Source organism: Sciurus vulgaris, assembly GCF_902686455.1.
Source record: "Sciurus vulgaris genome assembly, chromosome: 15".
In the NCBI taxonomy this organism is placed as follows: domain Eukaryota; kingdom Metazoa; phylum Chordata; class Mammalia; order Rodentia; family Sciuridae; genus Sciurus; species Sciurus vulgaris.
In genome coordinates, this window is record NC_136476.1 from 42,112,406 (window position 1) to 42,124,864 (window position 12,459).

General features: G+C 37.2%; 1 protein-coding gene across 8 annotated transcripts in view; it reads right to left on the reverse strand.

The window, feature by feature from the left end:
* The window catches only part of ELAVL2 (ELAV like RNA binding protein 2), a 153,019-nt gene that overhangs the window by 5,783 nt on the left and 134,777 nt on the right, over window positions 1–12,459 (reverse strand). For all 8 annotated transcript variants that reach the window (XM_079112693.1, XM_079112690.1, XM_079112695.1 and 5 more), the window contains 2 exons: window positions 7,713–7,866; window positions 4,494–4,719 (listed from right to left, as the gene is read on the reverse strand). In XM_079112693.1, the coding sequence (XP_078968819.1) occupies window positions 4,494–4,719; window positions 7,713–7,866 (380 nt within the window). The remainder of the gene's footprint in view (window positions 1–4,493; window positions 4,720–7,712; window positions 7,867–12,459) is intronic.

Consider the following 12,459-nt stretch of genomic DNA (forward strand, 5'->3'; position numbering starts at 1 on the left):
CTTGGACCCAAGAACCACTATTACTCCCTACAATTATATACGTGCTGGGTCTGTCCATAGCTCAAGCACATCCTTCCATAAGAGTCATTTAAAAATGACCGTCAATTTTTAAGTGGAGACCAAGCCACCAGAATGACTCGGGTTTGCATGCTGAGGTACTACACTATGGGAAATAAACATTAATATTCCATCAAATACATACTTTTATTACTTAAAATAAAATTCTTTACTTATATATAACAGATGCACTGCATCCAAGAACTGCATTCAGTTTCCACATATCATGAATGCTTCCCTGCAGAAGACTAAGCAGTCCTCAGAGGGCAGAGGTGACCAATGGCACTGTCACCTGTCCTTAGCCTGGACATATCTACTTTACAAATAATGTTAAGTGGATTTGGAGGATTAGATTGGATAACCTAGCTTTAATTAAAATGATCTTCACTTAAAAGATAGCTTAAAGAGGATTCCCAGGGTGTGGCAGGGGGAGGGGAAATCTAGTTGAGAATGATAACAGTAAGGAAAAGTAAGAAAAGGGAAAGCTAATTATCTCTCCTACTTCTAGTATAAGCCACACCCACATCCTGAGGTTAGACATAAGATAATCCAATATGTCTCAGGAAATCAAAAACTATCAATATTAACATTTTATGGATCTTGCTTTAAGGGTATATTATTTACTAATAATTAGGTGAATGAAATATAAAGCCAGTGAACAAGAAAGTCAATTTATTTGATGTACTGTATACTTCACCTTTATTCTATATTAATCCTCTATGGTCAGAGTTTATAATTTAATGCACATCATTGCACAAGTTTACATGCACGTGTAACTTATGAAAAAGTATGCAAACATGTTTATTAATAGGACTTCACCTCTGATTATTACTGGAAATAATTTGAATACAATCACATATTAGGTAGGGCTTTCCCATTTCAAAGCTAGGTGTTTATAAATAGAGAATAAAAATAAGGTACCTGCCTGATTTTCAAGAAACTTAGCTGACAAGACTATGGGAGAGCCCATATTCAAGTAAAGAAGAAGTAAGAAATCAATTAAAATCAGAAATAAAAGTATGAAGAAAGACTACTGATGAATTTAAAAAAACAAAACTCTAAAAGTAACTGTTTATCAGAACTTCTCCAAAGGACTGACCAAAACAATATCAACAACTTACCCCCTTACCCAATTAGATGGGATCAGCTGTCTCCTACAAAAGAGGAAAGTTATTCAAGAGGCTCGATACCAGATTCTTCAAAAGAAATTGTGACAATGCAACCAGCAACATGCCCTAAATGCAGTTCAAGTGCCAAATGAAAGGCTCTTTCAACAATATATAGAGGCTCACAGAAGCTGGCATGCAGGCCATTAGTCTAGATCACACTTGATGAAGTCCGAGCTGCTCCACAAGGAAAGAACATGAAAAGGCTTGGCTTAAGATTTAATTTCAAATATCATGTCCCAAGAATATACTTAAGGGGCTGAAATTGTACTGTCCTCCCAAATAAATAAGGCTTGTCTTATTTTGAAAACTATAGTTGGTTGAGTGTATTAGATCAAAAATGCTCATATTAAAAACTTAACTATTAATAGAGGTTGACTGAGCCATAAACCTCACAAGGCCACTTTTAAACTTGATCTCATTTACATGGATTTCAATTTTTTTATCTTATTACATATAGTACTTTGTCGATATTAAAATGTCCTTGATTATTATAACACTTGGCACCTGTATTCTTCAATCCCCCTCAACTTCCAAAGCACTACAACATAAATGAGACATTTTCTAAAATGTCTGCTAGGTGACAAACTCAAAAGCTAAGAGCAGTAAAACACAAATATTTCAGACAAAACCTTTGTACAGGGCATTAGACCTGAACTATGCAAAACATCAACAAAACACTCAAGACTTTATTCAAGGGACTTCGTAAATTGAAAGAAGAAAGGGTCAAGCCTTAACAGAATGAGGCAGGAGAAAAAAAAAAAAAATCAAGGGTAATGACTGCTAAGTTAAAGAGAATGAAGAAAAGCACAAATCACACCAGGTTTCACCTGAACTCTATAGTCAGATTCTCCAACACCCACCCTAGACCAAACACCTTCATTGAGCTGGCGAAGTTCACATTTGACTATATCTGGACAGAGACTGGAGGAATGGGAGGTGAGGAAGGGGACAAGAGTTAGGAGTCTCAAGGGCTGATGTCCATTTTCTAAAGCCAGATTTCCCTTAAAATGGATACTCCTTATTCTCTTCTCCCAAAATTTCTTTCTCTAGGAGTCAAGAAAAGAATTTCCAAGGTAACAATAACCTATCACCCTAGAGATAAAAACACGGTAGGAGCAGGTTAAAAAAAGATGAAATTTAACCATCAGAACATCAATTAAAAGCATTTTCCCACCAAAAATAAAAAGTACAGTGCATTTGGGTAGAGAGGACAAGCGGATGGAGAGATGATACTGCAGTCACCTATACTCCAGCACCTGAGAAACCTACAGGCTTTACCATTTCAATAACAAGCACTCTCCCGAATGTCCTCTCGTCAAGTCCTCTTACCCAGTCTTGCTTAGAACTCAGTTTTGATTTTAACACTGTTATACTTAATGATTACCACAGAACAATAAAGTAGCTTAAATCAGAAAAAAAAATTAACAATTAAGAATAATAAAGCTTTCTATTAACAGCATGCTGAAGTTAACCAACAGGCTGCCAAGGAATCGCCTATAAAATTCCTGTGGGCTTATCTGTCTTAAATTCTCAAAATGTACACATACATAAACACTACACCACACAGAAACTCACGTAGGAAGATGCCACAGAGGAAATCTATAGGAAGGTAAGAAAAGCTCAAAATGGGTATTGTGAGAATTCTTTCTCCTTCAGGGCAAGTATCAAGTAGCTTGATGAATCCCTTTCCCAGTCCAATTGGCACTACCATCCACCAGAGTCAAGGGTGACACACACTGCTTTTTCCTCAGAAAGTTATAGCAGCAAAGCTCAGTCACCTAGGGACCCAGTCACCCAGTTCAAATGTAGCCTTTGATAGTACCATCTCTTCTCCCAGGGCAAGAGCCAATTTAAATAGAAATTCAATGTGGTGTTTATGGCAAATTTCTTTCTCCTATTTCAGGTAACATACTTGAGAATTTTTTAAAAGAAGATATTATGAATGATTTCTCTCACTCTCTAGTACTCATGGGGATTTTACCCAGTGGAAAAAAACATGTAATTTAAGTCAGAAAACAATTCTTCCACTTCATTAGGTCAAGTGTGACTATATTTTTGTTCATGATTCTGTCTCAGGAAGGAAAGAAATAAAATTAATAGGTACTTGTATTTTTAAAAAAAACTGTGTGGGGGTTAGATGGCATTATGGCTATAATACACCATATGGCCAAAAAGGACATTAAAAAAATTCTGGAAAATAAAAACTGAGTAACTTGTTTATGAAACTAGAAACTGTGCTCTGTTGAATTGTTTAAAGTCTCCATTTTCGCATGCAGATTAGGGATGGTTTTAAATGAATTCATAGGTTGGTTGTTATTCCAGGATTAAACTAAAACGTGGAAAGGTGGACTATTTATACCTGTCAATGAGACAGTGTCTTTCTTGGGTTTATGTCATGGTCATTCTATGGACTACGAAGATGTCAGAAAATTACCACCCATGGGTCAAATCCACACTGTCACCAAGTGCTATATGGCCCAAGAGCTAAGAATGGCTTTTACATTTTTAAGACTTGTTTACTTAAAAAAGAAAGACACAGATGCAAACACTGTAGCCCATAAAGCCTCAAGTATTTACTATCTGGTCCTTTACAGGGCAAAGTGTGCTAACCTCTAACCTACAAGAAACAAAAAGAAAGGGAGAGAATCCATTCACAGGAACTTAAGTGTATTCAGAAAGGTTACGTATCTTTGATGATGTATATGCTATAAAACAAAGTAACTCAAAGAGCTTGACTTAAAGATTCTTTGTGTTTTAACTTTATTAAAAGAATAACTTTTACAAAGGGGAAAAAAATCAGCAGATCTGGAGGCAGTTCATTATAGACCATACCAATCTGTAGGTTAGGATTTCTCAATTGATATTTTAGGCCGGATGAATTGTTGGCAATTTGGACAATGTAAGCTGTTCAGCAGCTTCCCTGGCCTCTACCCACTAGATGCTAGGTCAAAAACATACAGCTCCCAAATTATGTCAAAACGAATGTCTCTAGGCATTGCCAAATGTCCCCTGGAGGCAAAATCGCCCCTAGTGGAGAATCAATGCCCACTGTTGTAGTAATTGTCCTTTTGTCTCCACTTCAAAATATTAAAAGGAAACTATTCCCCGAGTAGATCTTTTTCCATTTAAAAAAAGGAAAAAAGGAAAGAAAAAACAACAATAATGACACAAACAAACCAGATATCCTGTTAATAAAAGCACTGGACAGTAAACCTGAGCATTCTCTTTCAGCTCAGTAGCTGGGCATGACAACTAGACCAGACTTACCTAAAACGCTGTGCCTGCTGAGCTAGCGGTCCTGGATACCTTCTGTTTGGAGACTGGTACAGCTGGGAAAGGATGGCCTGATTGGTTTTTTGGCTTGGATTATTAGCAAACTTTACAGTGATTGGCTCTGTGGCACCAGGAGGTTTCTGGCCATTTAGGCCTTTGATAGCTTCTTCTGCCTCAATCCGCTTGTCAAATCGAATAAACCCTACACCCCTTGATATGCCTATGGTAGATGTGAGTAAAGATATGGGGAAGAGGGAGTGGAAGGAGAGGGGAAGAAGAGAAGAAAGGATAAATTAATTTTTCCTTCTCAAGAACATCTTTTACTCACATAAAGCATTTGCCACAAAATCACATCAGAAGGAATGTTTTTTCCTTAGCAATTCAATGCAGAATCACAATTTTGCATTTTTTAAAATGCATGAAGTCACCTAAACAATCTGAGTACTCATTATCATATACCTTCCAATAAGCCAAGAAGACAAGAAAGCAGGTATGTATGTCCATGTTTTCCCTCACCCACTCCCTTTCTCTCCCCCTCCCATGTACTCTCCTTAATAATGTCAACAGCAAACATCAATTCCATTTTTCAAATGTGCTGTGGGACAAACAGTTCAGAAGTAAGGAGCAGCACACTAGCTTGTAATAAGAGCAGAACAAGGCATTTGCTAAAAAATACATGCACTGTGATAGAAAGATATACTTCAACTAAAACTTTAAATAATATATTCAGCTTAATAATATTATGTAGGATGTAGGTCCTGGGGAAAAAAAACTGTACAAAGATGCTCTTCTGGTTCTCTGAAGCTCCCCTGTGCTTCTAACTAGCTAACTTTATATTAGAAATGCAATATTACATGGAGAAAAAGAGGGAAAGGAGGACCTAGCTCTTTAAAATAAGTAAATAAGTAGAGATTCAAAGTATTCTGGCCTCCACTGCATTACTTTTAACTAAGGAAGGCCATTCCTGTTCATATTCTTCCCACAAGAATGATAAAGCAAGGGATGGCCAAGAATATTTTCAGTTTATGAGAGAAGGCAGAGGAAACCCAGCTTACTCCACATTAATTATTGTAAACAGGCTAGTGGGGTGGCCATGACTGGTCACCATGAGGTGAGCAGCAGCAGGGAAATGCTTTCCTGACAAGCAAACAGGTACCAACAGTACCAGTCTGGGACCAGCAGGTAGAAAAGTACAGATGATTCGGAGTGTGTTGATGAAGAAAAGGGGAGTTACTAAGAAAATGCACTAGACCATCATCATTTAGAGGAAATTTAAAAAGAAATGAAGGTCTGCTACTTGCTTTACAGTCAATTCTGTGTAAGGTCAACAGCTCAGAATTTTCTAAAGTAGATAAGGCATTTTTTTCTGGATGCACTTAATCTCAGAAAGCCCTTATCATTTTACCTTTTGTATGTAAGCTATATATCCATTGCACATTATTACCACCTGATGGCTAAATAACAAAATTGCAGGTTTTCATTTCAGGTAAAGTGAGTAAGTTTTCTTTGAAAGCTGTAAGTATGAAGATGAAATTATAACAAATATATACCTTCATTTTTCTACTACCTCCTATTAAGAATTAATAACCACTAGGATTTAGCAGTTCCATTAGGAAAGCATTAGATTAGCAATGAAATGGCCTCTACACAAGATGAGTCACCTAAACTTGTTCTAAAACTTGAGTGTATATCAGAATAATCTAAGAGCAAAAGGCCCATCCTCATGAGTAGGTTTTGGTTGGGGTCCAAGAATTTATAATACTAGTAAAGTTCTAGAAGGATGCTAATGATGCAGATATCAGACCAACACATACTTGAAAATCACTGACTAAAACACAAAAGTGGTGAGCTAGGTCCACCTGTGATCCCGCATGCTCAGAATGGACCGTCAACTCGTTAAGAGGTGAGATGGGCTTTCTGTATCATAGGTGAATACTCTCAATCTATCAAGTTCTCTTGAAAATGAAGTAAGTAAAAAGCATGAATGATATGAACAAAATCAAAAGGGCATTTTTGATGACTTGTACAAATTTTATCGGGATTACTGTGTGTGGATTTCTATCTGCCCCCCCCCCAGCAGTCTGTGTGATATTACAGTATGATAAAATGTTTAAGAAGGATTATGAAGTAACTAATGCAGCTAAAACCTTATTGCACATGCTCTTACTTGACTACATTTTCTCATGAAAGCAAAATCTACAGGTCATTCTTCTAGGCATATGTACAGTGGCAAAAATCTCTCTAACCACAACTCTAAGGGTGGTGCTTCCTATGAAGCCCATTATCAGCACAGAAGGGTAGAACAGGCTGCTTTGATCAAATTCAAATCAACCACATTGATCTGCATTTGAAGATTACAAACGTGGCCTCATTTTTATTCTGAGGTTAATCTGCTGCTTTCTTTAAAAAAAAAATTCATACATTGTAATATGGAAGATTTTAATGTGGCTGCTTGGGATTATAGTACTATGGGTGATCGTTTCCCCCCATGTTATCATGATTCTCTGCCTTTAAAACATTCATAAAAATGAGTATGACTTTTATAATATAAAAATGTGCCTATATTTTGTTTTCTAAAATCCATAATCAAATCCCTATTGTCAGTTTTCCTTTAACAAGCTCTGACAGAAGTGTTACCTTACATACAAAAGTTTCTTTAATAAACATTCTTCTCATTTCAGTTCAGTTAAAAGCTGCATTAGGCATAACAAATTTTTAACATTCAAAATTCTGTGTTCTTACTGTATATGCCTGTATAGTACAGTGTGGATCTGGAGAACAGCCTTAGCAGCAGTCACCAGCATGGATGTAGTGTGATCCTCCCTGGGAGGACTAGCTGCACACTGCTGCATTAAACTTTGCTCTTTACAAAAATAAGATTGTTTATTAGTATTTTGAAAGGAGGACAGGGGCTTTTTACACGCAGTGGCTTGGAAATGAAGATTATGGCATCTATAAATTTATTACAAGCCATGAAACAGGCTTCAAACCTGCACCTTCAGGGTGGAAATGACTCAAGCTCACGCACTACACTCCACAATCTATTTTTGTCCATGCATATTTATGAACAATTCCAGCAGAAAATTGCATTTTCTGGCCCACATATACCTTTGATGTGTTCTAGAGGCAAGACTGCAGCATGGGAAGACAGAATATTTCACAATCTGCCAGCTAGAGAGAGCAAAAGACTGTCCAGAACCACTGCCTACTCACCAGTGACTTGGTCGACAAGAATACGAGAAGTAATAATGCGTCCATATTGTGAAAACAGCTGTTCCAACTCCTTCTGGGTCATTGTTTTGGGAAGCCCACTGACGTATAAGTTTGCATCTCTGATAGAAGCTGAACTTGGGCGAGCATAAGAAACCTGAAAAAGGGGAATAAAATTGAGTGTATGTGCAACTCAATCACCTCCTTTCAGAAACTCAAAAACTGCCTTGTAACTTTTCCATAAACAGCATATAACAAACCTTAATGCTAATACAGTGTTAACTTGCTTTGCTCACTTCTGAGGAGATCTAGACAAACGGGAAGTGTCGTTCCTCTGGGTAGAAAGAGCATTTGTCCCAAGAAGGTTCTTAAGTTCTCAAAACAGACCAGGAGTGCACACAGTCAGTACCACTCATGGTAACAGTTGTCTTCAGTGGGGCCAAGTCCCAAGAATAGGGATTTGGGGCAGTCATTCCAGGCTTAAGGATTCTTAATTCATAGGACACATTTTTATATTGTTTTCCAGGTTATCCTACAGAAATAGGATATAGATGGCATGGTGGTGCCACATTTCTAAATATTGATCCCTTGTCAGTAAGTGTACCCATTTGATTTAGGCCAAATTGACTTTGTTTCACAAATTTCAATACATAAATGAGCTACATCCTCCATTCTCCTTTCTCTGTTATCTTCTTGTCTGCAAATCTTTATAACCTGGATTTTCCTTGTATTAATTTGACTTGTCTTGTTATGTATTCTCAAGATGCTTCCTATTTTTTATTTGGTACCAGGGATTGAACTCGGGCACTCAACCACTGAGCCACATCCCCAGCCCTATCTTGTATTTTATTTAGAGACAGGATCACACTGAGTTGCTTAGTGCCTAGCTTTTGCTGAGGCTGGCTTTGAACCTGCGATCCTCCTATCTCAGGCTCCCAAGCCACTGGGATTACAGGCATGTGCCACTGCACCTGGCTACTTCCCATCTTTGAATTATAGTTCCAAAATCCCACAAGGATGGAAGATACAATAGTGTGTTTACAATCAGCACTGTTCATGTCTCATCACTGTATCCTCAATGTCTAATCAATGCCCAACATGTGATAGAGGCTAAAACATTTGATCAGTAAAGTCTATCTAATACCTCCTTGATCCTGAAGGTCCACAACTGTGTCCTGGACCAGAGTATTTAAGGGACAGTTCATCAAGTCATCTAGATATCTTGCCCAAATTGCAATCAATGGTTCCTTTGCCCATAATCTCTGTCCACCAGTATTTAGACAGCTGTGAGTTTCATAAGCTATTCCTGACCACATTCAATTTGGTTTGTAAGCTCTTCTGCACTAGCCAAGGGCAAAAAAATTTCCACAATATAACCCATTTCCCACATCATTCATAAAAATGACTAGTGCATCTAACTCTGAGATTGATTTGCCAGAGTATCATTATATGATTATATTAACACTCATCTTTAACCTAGTTTGTTACCCTTATAAAGAGAAATAAACACTTTTTCCAATCAATACTAATATTTAAAGAACTTTTAGCATAAAACACTAAATATTTTCTCCTTGGTTTAAATTATGCCAGCGGCTGTTACTTTTCTTCTCCAGAAACAAGAAACACAGGCCAGATTTTTGTTTTACTTTGTAAGTTCTCACTATCTTTCACCCCTTCCCCAAGAGTGTTTACATTTAATACTCCTACCCTATCCTACAAAAAGAAGAAATTTGGAAGAGTGGTGGAGAGAACATAAAATCATTCATCTAAAACTTTTTTCTCTATGCCTAGAATAACAAAGGTTGGGAACTTAAATATAAGTGCAAAATAAGAAAGAGGACAATTCCATGTGATCAAAATCATTTAAATGGAATCTAGTCTTGGGATTGCTATAACTGTTGAACCATCAGCCACTTAATTATATATTTATTCAATGATGTGACTAAATGAATACCCACATTTTTTTTCTAGACTACAATTCCCAACTTTCAAAGGAAGGAAGCTAAAAACCCCACCACTTGGGGCCCACATCCATATATAGGACTCCATGGCTTTATTTCTGTAGCAGGGAGCTCTGTGCTAGTCAGACACTGCTGCTCCAGATGGAAAGTGTGACTCAAGTGTTTCCCTTGTGAAGGTCCACTTCCTGTGGGCTCCAGGGAGAGCATTATACATCACCAAAGGAGGCCAAGTCCTGAGGCCTGGTGAAGCAGGCAGCAGAGGCAAGCTGGCAGCCTTCATATGAGCGTGAGCACAGCGTGAGGCAGGGTAACCACGGTTAAAGATGATGGCACTAATCGGTGTGCCTGGGCTCAAAACTAGGTTTGCTTCATTGTGAGCTCTGTTAACGCAGGACAAATTCTTTAAGCCTATTATACCAAATAATTGTACCTTCTTTGGTTGTTAGGAATAATTAAATAATTTCTACCAAATAATTTTACCTTCTATATATGGTTGTTAGGGATAATTAAGTAAAATAATTTCTAATCCACATGAAATGCTTAGCACAGGGTCTAAAAACCTAAGCGACTGTGTTACATGTATTATTTACCACTATGTGCATGTGATATTTAGGAAAAGACCCAGACCATTGAAGTTTAGAGTAACCTCAGTCCATTACAGTGTTTCAGAATAATTTACTCATGCAGGGACATTCACTGCTTTGTGCATTTCATTTCAGATGAGTGTAGGTGGAGTGTTTTAAATGTGTCCTAAAATATATTTAGAAAAAAAGGATTTATATTTAGTGCTTATATAAAAGCTTTGAAAACATACTCGGGTCAGTTACGTTTTCCTTTTAATTTATATATTCTTCTCCCTTCAGTATCCAGTCTTCAGTACCCATTGCTTGATTCCCAAGCACATTTAAAAGGGCTGTAAGACAAGCCTTCTCAAAAAGGCATTTTTTAGTAACTGTGTAAGAACTGTTTGCATTACCATAGGCAGGACAGAGATGATTATATTGCATCATGTAATAATGAACTCACAGTTGGGCTTATAAGGCTTTGTCATTTAGAAAGCATTATCAAATAAAGTATTCTGAATGTTCCTGGCAACAACTCAGGTTAGGTAGGTTACACATGAAGTAATTTCTGGCTAGGGAAATAGGCAGAGAAAAGGTTATAAGGTATGCCTAAGATTCTCCACAGCTGGTGCTCAAATTCTTGATTCACACTCTGATCTTCTTGGCTCCTGATCCTTCCCTGCTCACCCAGTTCTCTCTCCACAGTACCACACTATGGAAACAACCTTATCAGTTTTCTGGTTTAAGAGTTTGGAAAAGTTAAAAAAAAATAAAATAAAACTTATCATTAGTCTAAAGTTATTTTATTTCATTTTTCATTCATTTTTCTTAAAGTAGCTTTACCTAAGAGTAGCCATTATTTGAGTTTAACTGGAAAAACTGCACCTAACTAAAATTAGTTTTATTATGTTTTAATTCTTAGAAATAAGCAAAGCCACTCCTGAGCATTTCCAGAAGTAGGAGAAATGGCACCTGCCTTTTCATCCTCCCAGACGAAGGTACCAGTCCCTTCCCGACACCTATGCTGACTCTACCTCTGTACTGTCAAGGATATGCCTGTCATCCACATCCTCCCTTTCAGGAAAAGCAAAACATTTCTTCCGTCTCAAAGGATTTTAAATAGAAAATGCACTTAGACCAAAGTGAGAAAGCCACTTGCAGTGGGAAAAGGATTCCTACTTTGGGGATTTAAATCAGTTACTAGACCAAATTTTCTATCTAGTAATTACCAGCAACGTTCTCCACTTTGGCTTTTCTGTGGATTTGGAGCTTGTGTAGCTGTCCTGTGTTAAATTGCTCACTCAGAACCACAGGAGCTACCTTCAGCTTCAAAGTGTGAAGCATGCCTGTGGGTCTTCAAGACTCAATTCCCTCGGAGAAGATCCATGAGAGGGTTTGCTTTAAGTGGCAAATTCTGCACTAGAAATACTTCAGTACAATGAACTTCCAAACTACATCCTACTGAGGTCTAAACAGCTTCTTTCACCAAGTGCGAATTGTTCTCCAATCTACATTCACTGGATTAATATAGGGGTTTGGATTTTAAACTTTCACTGCCATTTAAACAGGTGAATATTTAATGCCTGAGGAGCAAGGTTATGAAATGTCAAAACTACTAAGTGAAGGATCTAATTTAAGAGGCAGCCAGAGAGTCTACAATTTAAATATTTAAAGATAATACAGGGAGAACAAAACTGAACACCATTCTACTCCAAAGATAGCAATTTAAAACTCAGATTTATTCTGGAAGTTCTCACAACCCTACAAGTGATATAATAAACTAAGACAAGCAATACTGAGATGACTTGAGGGGAGAGGATTGGAGGCAATTAGATATAACAGGCAAATTAATACTCTCACCCATGGTTTCTTAAATCGGACTTCACAAATGAGATTAAACTGGACAAAACAGAGCTAAAAATAGATTTATCAAGGTACTTAGGTCTCAAAAATGAAAACAGTTTGAAATATACTATATTGTAATTAAAAACTCATTTCTTCATCAGCAGCTAAAACTAATTATACATTAAATATGCAAAAATGAATAACACACTAAGAGTGGGCTATCAAAACAAAAGTTCATCAAAATACACAGACATAAAAGGGATGAAAACATCTTATGAACAAGAATGGGTACTTTATTAAAGTTTAGTAATCCCGTACAATACTTTCAACAGAAGTCCACTTTAGACACCTTTGTTCAAAAACACAACTGTTTCCATTTCT